The sequence below is a fragment of the Choristoneura fumiferana genome, chromosome 30 (assembly GCF_025370935.1).
Source record: "Choristoneura fumiferana chromosome 30, NRCan_CFum_1, whole genome shotgun sequence".
NCBI classification, from domain to species: domain Eukaryota; kingdom Metazoa; phylum Arthropoda; class Insecta; order Lepidoptera; family Tortricidae; genus Choristoneura; species Choristoneura fumiferana.
In genome coordinates, this window is record NC_133501.1 from 2,074,775 (window position 1) to 2,091,173 (window position 16,399).

General features: G+C 37.5%; 1 protein-coding gene across 6 annotated transcripts in view; it reads right to left on the minus strand.

Annotated features, from left to right (window-relative positions):
* Invadolysin (leishmanolysin-like peptidase, invadolysin) overlaps window positions 1-16,399 on the minus strand; it is a 108,306-nt gene that overhangs the window by 58,336 nt on the left and 33,571 nt on the right. For all 6 annotated transcript variants that reach the window (XM_074110689.1, XM_074110687.1, XM_074110685.1 and 3 more), the window contains exons 2-4: window positions 6,187-6,287; window positions 3,372-3,402; window positions 3,180-3,262 (exon numbers count right to left, since the gene is read on the minus strand). In XM_074110689.1, the coding sequence (XP_073966790.1) occupies window positions 3,180-3,262; window positions 3,372-3,402; window positions 6,187-6,287 (215 nt within the window). The remainder of the gene's footprint in view (window positions 1-3,179; window positions 3,263-3,371; window positions 3,403-6,186; window positions 6,288-16,399) is intronic.

Sequence of the window (16,399 nt, forward strand, 5' to 3'; positions counted from 1 at the left end):
TTTTGTCAAAGTGTGTACACCCTTAAAGTACTGGATTGCGTATATTTCAGCGTATGGTTAGGTTTGACTGAATATCAAAATGTAGTAACGCCTTAGACGTGTTGTACTTTGAATATGAAACTTGCTAACCACAATTAAAAACCTGTTAAATATTAACAAGTGTAATCATTTAAACTTGCCGAAATATTCCAAATTCGTTTCTGAAACATCTTGTACTCGTATAGTAGTTATTGTACGAAGTTCCATGCGATTTTTATTAGTTTTATAATTGTCACAAAAAATACCAATATTTTGGCATATATATTTTTGAAACTAACCTAAGTTTGCATACATAGATCTAGAGATACAGACTTGTTCCATATCAAATATGTAATTAAATTAAAAAGGAATAACTTTGTAATTAGTATTTGCAGTCCTTTTCCTGCCAACACGTTTTACAATGAAAATTCAAAAATCGTCAATGTAAGTGTAATTTTTTTATTATATGTTTTATTTATAAGCGTAAACGTATATTCTATAAGGCTGCGCTATAAATTAATAATTATTATTTGTATATCATTAGTTTTAATTTGTAACTATTATTTTATTGAAGGATATAATGTTGATTTTCCACCGGCGAGGCGAGACGAGACGAAGACGAGGTGAGACGAGAATTGAAGTTTGTATGCATTCTCGCGCGCCCGCCGCGAGCCGCCGCGGGCGCTGCCATACAAATTTCAATTCTCGTCTCGCCTCGCCGGTGGAAAACCACCTTAAGAATGTATTTTGATGACGGATATCCTTAAGGCCCTACGCTATATGTCTTGGGTGCACTGCTTGTTGTGGGTGCAGGCAAAGTGCAGGGAACATCCTACTTATGCACGCGACGCGCGCAGTTAGCGAATGCCGTACAGGCCGGAAAAAGGACAGCCATTTTACTAGCGACGATAAATTACATTCACAATCTTCTTTCACTCATAATCTGACGGACTTTTTCCGATTTATGATAATCGTATACAATCTTAAGTGCTCAGTCTCCAAATGTAAATTATTAAAATGTCAATGTAAAAGCCAATTAATTGGCATTAAAGCAAAAAAAAACTGCATAAGTCGCACTCCCGCAAACTTTTATTTGCTGAAAAGAAATTATGCGTATTTTTGTGTTGTTATGAAACCTTTCTTCAGGGTAACTAAGTTGTAATCTAAACAGGAACGAAATTATACTAAAATTAAATAATATGTACTAATATAAAAAATTGTAAATAGAGTAACGTTATTAAAACATGGATAAATCGAGGTATTTTAATAATATAAATAAATATCTATTTTACACACAAAAGCTGAGATTTCATTGTGTACTATTAGCTCGTGCCCATGATTTCGCTCCGTGGAAGAATAAAAAATGGATAGTTCCCTATTCCGCGGTCATTTCTAAAAATCCCGTGCTAAAATGCACCTCTAAAAGGTATCACGGGCAACATTCAAAATCCTGGAAACTGGCAGTAAATTTTATAGCAAAACGTCCGCGTTGAAGTATGAAAAATACCTAGTTTACATCCTATTCTCAGACCTACCTACCGAATATACACAAAAATGACATAAAAATCGGTCAAGCCGTTTCGGGGGAGTTTGTCACAAACATTGTGACACGAGAATTTTACATCATTTAGAGACTTGTTAGATTATTTTCCCATAATCATTTTTCTTTGCAGCAAAATTTATTTTCGCGTTTTTACACGAAGGCAATATTTCCAAGTCTGCTTTTTTAATGAAGCTTATTTTCACATTCGCGTTTTTTCTGTGTCGCATTTTTTCCCAATCCCAATCGACACAGAAACAGTGTCGATGGAGCCCTGGTATCACAGAGCTCCTGTTTTCCACCGAGTCTTATGTACCCCACTACTAAACCACACAACCAGGCTTAACGGCTCATAGGTAGGTTTAGGTTATGTTAGTTTTGCATCGGCCCGAAGGGCCAAAACCACCCAGGATAGGAGCTCCGCGTGAGCGGAGCTCCGTCGAGACTGTTTTTGTACCGATGGGATTGGGGAAAAACGCGACTGGGGAAAAATGCGACACAAAAAGAACGCGAATGTGAAAATAAGTTTTATGAAAAAAAACAAGCTTGTAAAAATAAAATTCGTGTAAAAACGCGAAAATAAATTTTGCTGCAAAGAAAAAATGATTATGGGAAAATAATCTAACAAATCAAGAGGACATTAATATTTTATGTTTAACTACCTACTGCATAATATAAAATTATATGAGAGATATAGAAAGAGAGATTAACACATACTCGATACACAGAAAAATAAATTAGAAGGCAAAAATAAATGAAAATCGAATAGTAATACTTATGCCATCTAAACTTCATTTGCTGAACTAGATGGCTTGCTAATTAATAAATGAACGATGCCCGTTGACAACCATCTACCTGCCTCATTAGTTCCAAAATAAAACACAAAATGTGGTGGCGCTATTATCGTGCATCAATATAAATAAGGATGTCTCTGTTCCATTTCCATTGCAATCGGCGTCGAAATAAAAACCCAAAAAACTCCAACCGATCTCTCATTTCGGGTGCCTATTGGGTACCCAATTTTACAACTTATTAGACCCTACTCAACTCAGCATGTCAGTGCGGCAAAGATCCCTCGTAAAACCGGCCTTTTACAGAGAGGGTACGACGTCTAAATTTTGGTAGGACTCGGCAGATCCTCATTTCCAGTGCCCAGATAAAAGTTATAAACAACGTTTCATTGATGTACATATTTTGCTGTCGACGCTACCGGAGACAAGAGGGCTGACAGCTTCCTCGCTCAGCGTCTTGGCATCGCCATACAGCGAGGAAATGCTGCCAGCATTCTTGGAACCATGCCACAGGGGCCTTTTTTAGATTTATATTAGTTTTTAATTATTATTATTAAGTTTTTATTGTTTAAATTGAAGTTTAGTTTATTTGGATAATTACCATGGTGTTTCAGCGTACTATTATGTAATAAGTAATTAAAATAATTGAATATTGAACAATTTTAAACTTGGATATTTCAAAAAGGCCAGATATAGGGTAATGAAACAAAAGAGAGTAGAGAGCAATGAATACTGCAGAAAATCTCAGAACAAACTTTTTGCTGCCAAAATATTCAATTTTTCCTGTGATAATGACTTAGAATCTCTATATTGAAAATAAATCAGCTTACCTGTTAAGTCTAATTGGTCCACCAGTTTTTCTGACTTTCAAGGCCTGCTCCCAAAATTTGACAGCTTCCGGCAGTATAGTGTTCTGTAACGAAGAATTAAAACAGATTCTTAAAGGTAGCATTGTGATAATTGGCGACCGCTAAAAGCACGGTTTAATTAAAGCAATTATTATAGTATTAATTAATACTCACATTAATCATGTCGAATTTCTCAGGTTCTAATCTGTAACAGAAACATTTTATCACATTAATTGTAATGTTGAGTTTTATTTATTGAGGTCTCGTGTTCGATTCCCGGATGGGGAATGTATTGGTGTGAATAATACGCATGTTTGTTCTCGGGTCTTGGACTATTTAAGTATCTACGTTTATCCGTTGCCTAGTACCCACAGTAGGTACAAGGCTTGCTTAGTTTGGGGCTAGGTCAATTGGTGTCAATTTTCCCATGATAAAAATAAAATAAAAAACCTAACCATAAAAAAACATTTTTAATACAAGCTTTTTTTGCTGACTGTACTTGCATTGTCACCCAAACTACATTTGCATACCATATTTGAAGTCGATGCTATTAACCGTTGAAGAGTTCCGTCCCGCGGAGACGATCCTGGTTGAACTACCAGGATGTCACTACTAGATTATTCTATTGTCATGCGATTTACATAAGTATTCAAAATTTCAAGTCAATTTGACTACTGGAAGTTGGTCAAATTGAATTTGCAAGATTTGATTACAGACAGACAGACATCGGGACAGGTGAAATTAAATAATAGCTTGTAAAAAAGCAACGAACTGAAACAATTACTTTGCTCACCGGCGACCTTATGATAGCTAAGTTTATGCAAGAAATGAGTGTTCATGCAGTTCCGCCACCTCCACACTGTAAGAACACAAAAAAATCGCACAAACCCATCTATCACCACCACCACACTACACTGACGCGTTTCAAACTCAACCAGAGCTCATCTTCAGAGCAACACAACCGTTCAGCATCTACCAGATGTTAGATAACCATCCAGAAAAGCAACGTAATAGTATCAGCGTGAGCAGGACGGCGTGATGAGTTCGAATTTCAACGGATTATTACGCTGAGTATTACGCCCGAAGAATTGCGAAACTGAAGTGGCAGTCGCCGGGCCACATTGCTCGCAGGCCTGATGGCCGATGGGGTCAGAAGGTTCTCGAATGGCGTCCGCGGACCGGGAGACGAGCTGTCGGTAGGCCTCCAACAAGATGGAGTGACGACCTGGTTAAGATCGCGGGGTCGCGGTGGATGCGGAAAGTACAAGATGTCTGAGTGGAGAGCTTTGGGGGAGCCTATGTCCACCAGTGGACGTCTTTCGGCTGACATGACGATGATGATGATGGATGATTACGCTGAATTCGAAACCCACGACAGCTCGAGAGGCCACATGTCAAACTACTACACTATGGGATCGTCGCGGACACTTTTAATTGGCACAATAAAACTGATACTTAATGGCACAGAACAAATAAAGGGGAATACAACTACTGAATGATAGAACTATTGAATGAGTCGTCTGCGTAGGTCCATATTAACTACTTAAACTATTTTACGGTGAAGGAAAAATCGTGAGGAAATCTGCACAAAACCTGCGAAGTAACGGTTGCGTGTGAAGTTCCCAATCCTCATTCTGAGAGACCTGTGCCCTACAGTGGGATGTATATAAGCCGAAATGATGATGATGAAGTCATAAGTCTGTTAGTATAGGAAAAATCAGGAACTGCCTTTTCGCAACGGAACGTTACGTTTGGCAACCTGTTTCATTTCGCAAACTCAAGGTGCGACCAAACCGCTGCTTAAAAAACGGTGACGGCACGGAATCGCAGTGACGCATCGTATACGCGCCGTTTTTATCGCATGCTCTCCACACCGCTGCTTAAAATACGGAATCGCAGTGACGTGTCGTAAACGTCAGGACTTTACCGAACTAAAGTCTTGTCGTTTACGGCCCGTCACTGCGATTCCGCACCGTTATGCGTCACTGCTAATCCGTACCGTCACCGTTTTTTAAGCAGCGGTTTGGTCGCACCTAACTGTACATATTTCAAGATTTATTTCAGGGCCATCGTGTAGAACCCTTTAGGTTAGGATGTTAGTTTTATAAAAATCCTGAAATATTTACAGTTTCAGTAATATTAAAACAGTTGGGAAATGAAACTTTGCGAAATGAAACAGGTTGCCAAACGTTATTCGCCGAAACATTAGTAAACCAGGAAAAATATCTAACGAGTACATTCAAAGTTTAAGCATGTAAAAATGCTCCGAAATATGCCAATATTTATCCAAAGTAACCCACATCACACGTCCGTTACAATGGAAATATGTAGTTTTCATATTCGATGCTATCCCTAAATTTGCATAAGATAAAATGTATCATTCAATTCATCTTCGGATAAGTCCTGGGAAACCATGACATTTCGTGGTCTCGAGTTACTAAAACTTTGTGGAAAATAACACTAGACACAAAACATCGTTTTAAGAATTGAACTAAGTTTGCTAAGAAAGTTTTACATGTTTTTTTAACCACAGACGGGTATATAGCGATTTTTTAACGTAAGCAACAGGCGAAATTATCGCTTCAGAGCGATCTCTTCTAGGCAACCTTTTCAATAGGCAGAGGTAAGGAATACATTTTAGCAGCTACGTTTACCTTTAGAGACGAAATAGTCAAAAGCAACGGTTACCTAGCTAACTCGAGTCTAGAATTAAGCGAACCAACTTGACAGATCATTACACACAAATGTTGCCACAGTTACACCAGTGCTGTAATATCGATATTAAAAATAATAATAATATCGTTGTTACAAAAAAAAACATTTATTATATAGACAAAATGGTCAAAGCTACGCTTACCTATAGACGGAATGGTCAAAAGTTACGCTTACTTACCTATATAGACAAAATGGTCAAAAGCTACGCTTACCTAGACGGAATGGTCAAAAGCTACGCTTACCTATAGACGAATTGGTCAAAAGCTACGCTTACCTATAGACGGAATGGTCATAAACTACGCTTATCCTTAATGGCTGGTCTATGCTACGCTTCTTCACCAAATGCGCTGGCTCTATGTGCACCCCTCTGATTACCTGCGAAAGAAAGAGAAAAACGATTAGTTCATGATAATAGAAGAACCAGTGGAGACCATAAATTGCCGAAGGGGAAATATGATAGGTCACTTGATACGACACGGCAATTCTTTCTTAGCCTACTGGAAGGCAAAATAGAAGGAAAACGAGGTAGAGGAAGACCAAGATTGACCTAATATAACCAGGTGAAGGAAAGGGTGTCGTGTCGTATCAGGAAGTCAAACAGCTGGCCAAAGACCGTGCGGAGTGGCGATTACTCCACCGACAAGAGCATAGCTCTTAAATTTAAGAAGAAGAAGAATAGAAGAACCACGTAAGTGATAATATAACAAAAATTTGACGGGAGCTTAGCCGCTTAGGTGCGGGTTTGATCCCCGTAACGGAGAAAAATGTGTATGATGAATACGAATGTTTGTATTTGAGTCTTGGATGTTAATATGTATTTAATTTAAGTACTTATATATTTATTATCTATATATTATGTCTATCCGTTGCCTAGCAATTATGACAGTGCAAGCTTTTCTTATTTCTTCTTTTCATTTGTATTGTGCCAAGATATTGTTATTATTATTATATTACAAAGTTACAAAAAAAATATGAAAGTTTTAGGAATTCTCATATTTACTAATATCCCGTAATCGTAATTGAACTGTGAGACAGTGGTTTATGTCAGCGATTATCCAACCTTTGAACTGGGTCATTAACCTATTGGTTAGCCGGAAGTTACACAAGATTATTTATCTATTTTACTAGAGGCCGTCTGTTTCCACTAGAGCTGCACTGAGCATCATGATAGACACCTTCGCACATTCCTGGTAGAAACGCAACCTTTATGCTAGGCTTCTCTTTGAAATTCAAGGATGTTTATGGATATGACGTTTCGGATCTGGATACGGATATATGTCAAGCATACCGGTTTCGGTTACGGTTGCGGATATAAAATTATTGCGGATTATCCGATAGTTTCGGTTACGGATATGTATTAAATATAAACGTGTTTTTAAAGAAGTGTAAAAGTAAAATACAAACGCAAACGCAAACGAGCAAGTGGTTCTCCTGATGGTAAGAGATCACCACCGCCCATAAACAGCTGCAACACCAGGGGTATTGCAGACGCGTTGCCAACCTAGAGGCCTAAGATGGGATACCTCAAGTGCCAGTAATTTCACCGGCTGTCTTACTCTCCACGCCGAAACACAACAGTGCAAGCACTGCTGCTTCACGGCAGGATTAGCGAGCAAGATGGTGGTAGCAATCCGGGCAGACCTTGCACAAGGTCCTACTACCTACAAAAATAATTGATTTGTCTTTAATTGTAATAGTTCCGACTCGTAACTTACGACGAAGCAATAGAAATAAATAAACAATAATACAGAGGACGCGCGCGGCTGATCTGTCGGCTCGGCCAGGCAAAAACAAAAACCTGTTTCACTTTTGATTAAATTTATTTTACGGATAAATGTGATGCCGTCTCTGTTTGTTTTGTTTGAATAGACGGAGACGGCGTCACATTTATCCGTCGAATAAAATTAATCAATGGGTGGTGAAACAGCCCTTTAGAAGCTATCCGAAACTTTTATATCGGATTCGGTTACGGATACTTTTTAATTTCGGATATCCGATAGTTTTGGTTACGGATACGGAGCACCATAACATCCCTAGAAATAATGACAGTCACATTTCTAAAAGAAAAGACGACGGCGTTATTTACAAGACTTCTTTGACGTTAGGAAACGTTTTTGTAGTACAGTCACCAGCATTAACATCTGCCACAGCGGAGCGTGCAAAAATATCTGACACGTCCTTCTGGCCCTAGAAATAGTCGTATCAGATATTTATGCACGCTTGTTGTGTCAGATATTGGTGCTGGTGACTGTACCTACACGTTTTCTTAAAACATAAAACAGTTGGAACGACTGAACCCGCAATAAAATACATATAAACGAATAAAATGTTGAATTATCGCAAGAAAGAGCAGTATGGCTTTTTCTATATTTTCGGTCACACTTCTCTGTTTGACTCGTAAGTACCTGGCTATTTAGCTAAAAATGCTAGTTAAAACTGATTCACGCTTGACCGGTTTTTAGTTGATATGCATGTATTTGAGTCCATCTTAGTCTTCTCTGTAACTTCCAACGCAAAAAGAGGTGTATTATAACTTTGACGCTATGTCTGTCTGTCTGTCTGTCTGTCTGTCAGTGGGTATCGTAGCTCTACAACGGATAGACGGATATCAATGCGCTTTTTTTAATGAAAGCGAGTTTTCTCCGGTGGTTCTTAGCTATGTTTCGTTAAAATCGGTTCAGCCGTTTTTGAGATATTCAACTTTGAAATGACAATGTTGGGGGGTTCAACTTTCCTAAGCTGGTCGAGTTATCTTCATGACAGGTAATCGTCATTATTTCTTTAATAAGTAAGGGACGGAAAAACGTCTGTCATTCTATAAATCTAGAAATAAGATTAACTTATCACCTACAGTCCAAGCAGAGGGTCGTAGGTTCGAACCCTGCCTCACACACACCTCTGAATTGTCCACAATTCAAGTGCTAAATTTGAAGTTTACCATGAGCTTTACAGTGAAGGAAAACATCGTGTGGGTTCCTGCACACACTCGCGAAGAAATTCAATACCAAAGCCCTTTCATTCTAAAAGGAGGCCTGTGCTCGCAGTAGGACGTATATAGAGTAGAAAGATGGTGATGATGATGATGTATTAGAAATAAACAAATATGTCTCTAGTGCTCTAAACTTTTTTGTTAACAAGATATAATATCTAGAATTTACGCATGAAAAGTTCAATGTGTGGGATTACTAGACTAGACATATTATTTGAACAGAGAACATCATAAAACTCACAAGATGTCAAGTTTTTTAACAATAAGCAATAAAACTCCGTTTATTTCAGTAACTTCAGAAAATATATCTCAAGCTCAGAAAGAAATGAACGATAACTATCCAGAAAGCAATATTCTTTATAAAGAGCTTCCATACAATATTCACGAATTCATAGACTTTATGTATCGGCCAGCGGATCCAAAAGTAATGAAAAGAGCGCTAGATGAATTCGCAATGGTAAGAAAAAAAACCTTTGTTGCTACTCCTGAATACAATATGAATAAAAAAGAAGATACAAGTGATGATTTTGAAGAAAATGATGACTACAATGCAAATTATTCAGATAAAAAAGATGATTTAAGTTGGGAGGTAAGATATAGAAAGAACATTAATATTAACCATTTTAATAAGAATATTTTTAATACAAATAACAACAAAAAGATCAATATACGGACAGACTTTAAAGATGCTGTAAATGATTACAATTTTATTACTGATACTAATACTATAGACGATGAAAATGAGAAAATGTGGCAACTATTGTCAAAACAAAACGAATTAATTGAAAAAATGGCCTCACGATACCATAAAATGATTCTTAACGAAGCAAATAAACCGAAACATGAGAGTTTTAATAATATAATTAGATCTTTAGACATAAAGAGACAATTGAGAGAGCTAAAGAACAAAACAGAGGATGCTGGAAATACCACGACTGCTACTAAAGTAATTTCAGCAAGTAAAGAAAATACTACAAAAGCAAATAATACTACTGCTGATACTTATAATGATACAGATCAACCATCCACAATAAAGACCATATTTGACGAGACTGAAATCAAGAATGCATTGAAAAAAGATCCTTTTGTACAGAGAATATTAAAAATGGCGAATAAGAAAAAGGACGATTACTTCAAAAAAATGAGGGAATTGAACAAAGAATAGATATTAGAGGATCGCTCCGCTTATTTCATTAAATGTTATCTTTTTGCTGAGTTTTATTGATATCAAATTAAAATATACGTATATTATATTATATATACAGGATCAGTGAAATGAATCCCAGCCTATATTCGTCCCACTGCTGGGCACAGGCCTCCTCTCAGAACAAGAGGGCTTGGGCCATAGTTCCCACGCGGGCCCAGTGCGGATTGGGAACTTCACACACACCATTGAATTGCTTCGCAGGTTTGTGCAGGTTTCCTCACGATGTTTTCCTTCACCGCAAAGCTCGTGGTAAATTTTAAATGTAATTCCGCACATGAATTTCGAAAAACTCAGAGGTGCGAGCCGGGGTTTGAACCCACGACCCTCAGCTTGAGAGGCGATAGGTCAAACCACTATGCCACCAAGGCTTTTTATATTATATTATATTATACTAGCTTTTGCCCGCGGCTTCGCTCGCGTTAAATTTGGGGTAACATACATTTACTTTCTGAGATCCTTTTTTGTGTTTTGTTTGATTTTTCTGAGGATTACATGGAAATACAAATACAAACAGACGTGCAAATTTTGGAATTTAAAAATCAGTCTACATACGTAATTAATCATAATTCGTACCAACTTTGAAACCCTGTTTCGCTGATCCAGGGGTGGAATTTTAGAAAACGTTAAAGTACTACGCGTTTCTTTTGCCCACGACTTCATACACAATAGGTATAGGATTATATCCCGAGAAATTGTAAAGTTCCCGCGGGACGTGAATTACTGTTATGATCTATTTTAATATTCTTATTTGTCGATGAGAGACACATTGTAGATTTCTATTACTGAAAGAATTTTTTAAATCTGCCCGAATTGAATTCACTTATTAAAAAAAAGGAGTCTATGTCAATCAGGGATAGTGAAGCTTTTTATTGGTAAAATAATTATTTAAATCAGCTCAGTAGTTTCAGAGAACCCAACAGACAAAGAAACAAACAAAGTTGAGTGTTCTAAAAATCTTTCCCTAGTGCACCTCTGTATTAGGTACTTTAGGTCCATCTTTGCCAAATTTCACACTGTAGCATGCTGAACGGTTGTGTTGCTCTAAAGATGAGCTCTGGTTGAGTTCGAAACGTGTCAGTACAATGTGGTGGTGGTGATAGATGGATTTGTATGATTTGTGTGTGTCCTTACAGAGTGGAGGTGGAGGGATTGCATGGACACATTTCATGCATAAAAGTAGCTATCATGAAGGTCGCGGGTGAGCAAATTAATTGTGTCAGTTCGTTGAACGTACATGTAAAATTTCGTATCTGTGCTATCAGCCCTTGAGGAGTTCCGTCATCAGCAGACGACCCTGGCTGCAGCATCAGGTGGTGTACATCATATAAACGCATTGACATTGAAATTTAACAATTATGTAAAAGTCTTTTGTGTGTGCCATCAAATTTTGAGGAGTTCTCTTCTACGGAGACGATCCTGGCCAGGATGAGCAGGATGTCACTGCTAAATTATTGTATTGTTTTGTTACCAGATTTAGTACCTAATTTTATTAGTTTAGCTTGTGCGTTCTCTGATCCAGTTGGTATATAAAATCCTCTTTATTGGTTTTATCCCCTGGGATTTTCTAAAAATCTTTTAAACAGTATTTACCTGTTAGTATTATCTGATACTGATAATTACGGAATTAGGGCCACTTTGAAGCGAAAATAGAAATCCCATTTATTCCGTATCCCGTAGGAATTTGGATAAATCCTGAAAAACATTTTTAGCTTTTAGTATTACCTACTCGCATGGCAAATTTAAAGTCTCTAATAATTATAGTTACGGAAATAGGGTCATTAATTGGAAGTGAAAATATAAATCCCATTTATTCATTATCCCGTAGGAATACCGGAAAATCCTGAAAAAAAATTTTAGCTGTTAGTATTACCTACATGCATGCCAAATTTGAAGTTTCTAATAATTATAGTTACGGAAATAGGGCCACTTTGAAGTGAAAATGTAAATCCCATTTATTCCCTATCCCGTGGGAATTTCGAAAAATCCTTTCTTAGTGCGCGTCTACACCTATTAAGGAACATATATTCCAAATTTCAAGTTTCTAGGCCCAGCGGTTTGGGCTGTGCGTTGATCTATAAGTCAGTCAGTCAGTCAGTTTCTTCTTTTATATATATAGATAGATATACAGGATCAGTGAAATGTATTTAGCCATCGTTTTTTGTCGGACAAGTAGTATTGATATTGTTATCCAACTACTTATTACATAACTAAATCGGAGGTGAAAGCTTATTCATTATGGGTCCGAAATGTTTGACCTGTGACACTAAAAGTTCAGCGAATGACCATACTGGATGGTTATAGTTGCGTAATCTAGTTACGTCGGCGAATATATGATAGAAAACAACCGGGTAAGTGCGAGCTGGGGAAGCGCGCTGAGGGTTCCTTCTAAACTTAAAAGCCAGAGAAAACGTTCGCTTCAGAACGCCTGCACTTATTTGTTTTTGTTTTTTCGTTGTTAACTGTCAGTATTATGTCTTTAAAAATATGAATAATAAAACATGCCAAGTGCGAGTCGGGCCCTCCTGGGGTTCCGTACATTTTTTAGTTACCTATACTTACCTATGAATATGAATATCTATAGTTGTAACAGAGCCCCTCTCCCAAGCAAAATGTACATTGTGCAGTCATTTAAGATAGCTAGTGACATAGACAAACAGAAGACTTTCAGATTTTTGTTATTGGTTGTGCTAGGTATAAATTTTTCATTGATATGCAAAACCTATTCAGGTTTAAGGTTTATTTTCAAACTGGTACCAAGATTAAGGTTAAAAAAAAGTTTTTTTTTTTAATTTTTTTCAGCGGTTTTTTTTTGTTAAAAAGTTTTTAAATTATTTTATATTTTTTTCCCACCACAGTAAGGATTCTTTTTTCAAATTTATATGGGACCAACTTCAAGGTATAAAAAGAAATCAAAATCGGACAGTTGTAAAAAGTTATGCGTGATTTTAAAAAATACTCGTCGACTTGAGAACCTCCTCTGTTTTTTTTGTCGGTTTAAAAATTCAAGTTAAAACTACGTAGAATTTTTATGCCCAGTCCGTTTGTATAACTTGACAGATTACTAAGTTTGACAATATTTTTCACTTTAATAATCCGACCAATATGTAATAAATGCGAAAGTTTATAAGTCTTGTTCACTTGTTTTATTTGTTCTAAACCGCTGAACCGATTTAGATGAAATTCGGTATACGGATTTTAGTCCCGGGGAAGGACACAGGATAGTTTTTATCCCGGAAAATTGCCTAGTTTCCACGGAATAGCGATAAACGAATTCTAAGCGGAGGAGTATAGCTAGCTATATTTTTACGGGTCAATCTGCAACACGTTGTAGATTAAAAAAAAACACTTAGTTCAATTTTCAACCGAATCTCGAATCTTCTTCGAATTATATTGGCTGTGTTACATATTTAAATAATAATGTATATCTACATGCGATGGTACAAACCTAAATTAAGGAGTGCCCATACCGTACTAATCTATTTTTGCACTGAAACAGACCGTAGATTGCAATGCATAGTGCAAGATCATTGTAACAAAGCAAAGGTCACAGTAACTATGTGCCAACGCCCTGTTCAACCAGAACAAACCTTTTTGCTTAGCTAGGGATGTGTAACTGACACGTCGGGTATATCGATGATTTGTTTATAATTTCTACAACGTGTATTCCACCGTAATTTAATTACCTAAGCAGAAGAGAAGGTGCTACCTAAGCAGCTGCAGTCGCATGTTCTGTTCTGTGCTTCAGGCAGATTTCATAGTCAGTGTTTTTGAACCTGTGAATCATGGTTGAGTTACAGAAATACGTTACTTTAACCTCCCTTAAAAAAAGCCTGGCTGCCAGCAACACAGTGTATAGCTTAGTCTTCTCTGTCTTGTCTTTGTCATCCCTGACAAAACGCGTGTTTTCGAGTTATTATCTGAGCGTATCTCGGTCGCCCAGGTACTGTAAAGATAAAGGACAAATAATGAAGATTTACATTCAAATAATAACCACAGCCGAAGGCCAGTTGCGTTGCCCAATAGTCCTTTGAATCCGACGCGTGACGTCACCTCACGATCTAAGTTAAGAGGGCTTCCCTGCTTTGAATACAATTAGTTTTAAGAACATTAACCTGACCAACATAGAAAACGTTTTTTGTTAAAAACCTATCCCAACCAAGAATAACAAACACGACCTGTCATTTTGTCACTTGTGCATAGTTAGAGTCATTCACGATGACGCGTGCCGTGGTTCTTATTACAATGTCATTATATTATATTTGTTCTAAGATGATTAAAATGACACATGATGATTATGTAACTTTCATCATCATCATCATCATCTCAGCCGTAGGACGTCCACTGTTGGACATAGGCCTCCCCCACAGACCTCCAGTTGCTTCGGTTGGCAGCGGCCTGCATCCACCGTACACCTGCGGCTTTAACCAGGTCATCCGTCCATCTTGTTGGTGGACGTCTTACGCTGCGCTTGCCGATCCGCGGCCTCCACTCGAGAAGTTTTCGGCCCCAACGGCCATCCGTTCTCCGTGCTATATGGCCCGCCCATTGCCACTTCAACGAGCTGATTCGCTTGGCTTGGATGTAACTTTACAGAGATATAATGCTTGAAAAAATTGAAATCACATTAAAACTGCTGATTGTTCGGATATTTGAACTAATTGTTAAGTCACTGGGTAGGCACTGTGTTATATGTATTAGGTAACTTACTTTCTTTAATGAACGCCCAATGTTGTTTCAATAGGTCGCAATTGGGTCAATCAACTTTTTTACCGACACTAATCTGTCCGCGATATTTTTCAAAAAATTGCAGATTTTTGTAATTGATTAATTGTTTTTTTCTGTAATTTAATAGATGGGGTACATGAATACATGCCATCCTGCGTAAGTTCAACCTATTAAACCGTGAAATATCTTGTTGGAAGTACGATTTTTTGGTAACGCCAAAGACAATTTTGGCAACGCAGGAGACGCCCAAAGTGTCGGTAAAATAGTTGATTGGCCCAATTGCTAGAGGTGAGGGTTATCGGTAAAAATAAAAGCGGTAAAATAAACGACTTTATTGTTAATTTGCAAGATTGTTCGGATTGTTCGGAGTCGGAAAGTGACACTCCAAGTGTTGAATAAATTATATTTTAAAATTCAGATAAGACTTTCAGTTCGATAGCGTAACGTTTAAACCAACCAATAATGCTATAGCCACTTTTAGCACTAGGTACATGCAAAAGTATCGATAGTTTGCGTAACAAACAGTAGGAGGGACTCTAGTTCCGTCAGTTTGGCATCTGCCATTTGAATCATGTTAGAACAAATAGAATATAATGTCTAATTTTGTCAAAATCACGCGTCTTCGTAGCACTAGGTATATCTAAAAGGGCGCCAAAGACGTGACCGTGTCTCGCCCGGGGGGCGCCTAGATGGCGAAGGCTGGCTCTGGGGGCTACTACGAAATTCGAAGTTCGTATCGTACCGTCCCTCTCACTCTTGTATTAAATAATATAAGCGGCAGCGAGACGGCAAGATACGAAAATCGAATTTTGCACTTCGTTCGTTCGGGCCTGGCTACTTGGCACGATTTTACTGGCATCGTGCAAACCAGTGCTATTTCTTTACGCGTGCAAAAGCCGCTTAACACCAAATCAAAGCTTAGAGGACTTTAATTATAGTAATTCCCCCGAGAATAGGCATCGCATTATCCACATTAACTGACCAAAAACCACGAATGTCACGTGACGATTTAAGGTTACATCATTATACATAATGACTGTGTCATTGGATGAAATGTCGTAAATGACAATATTGTGATCTTGTTGACAGCTGTGAAGGATTCAAACTGATCAAGCAATTTGTCCTTTACGATTACGAAGTTTGAGAATTTAGTTGATTGAGAAGGATGATGTCATGTTGATGTGCAGTTAAAATGCAACTTTATTTGAGGTTTTTACATAATGTATAATTGGTCATAAATGTTAGTACCTATATGTCACCACAACTTATAAACAAATATATATAACGTAGTGCCACGAGAGTTGAAGAGAGTAATTAATTACACACATAGCTACATGAAGTACTGACAGCAAAAAAAAGAATGGAATGAATATAAATGTGCTTAAATAAATTAATACTCTTAAATATAAGTTTAAAATAGTTATAAAAAAACTGTCCAACAAATTGTCCAATTGGGCTTTCCTCTACAATTTGCTCTGTTACTCAATTTGAATCGACACAGAAACATAGGTAGAGGTTATGTTTGTTTTGCATCGGCCCATAGGGCCAAGTGTACGCAGAAGTAGG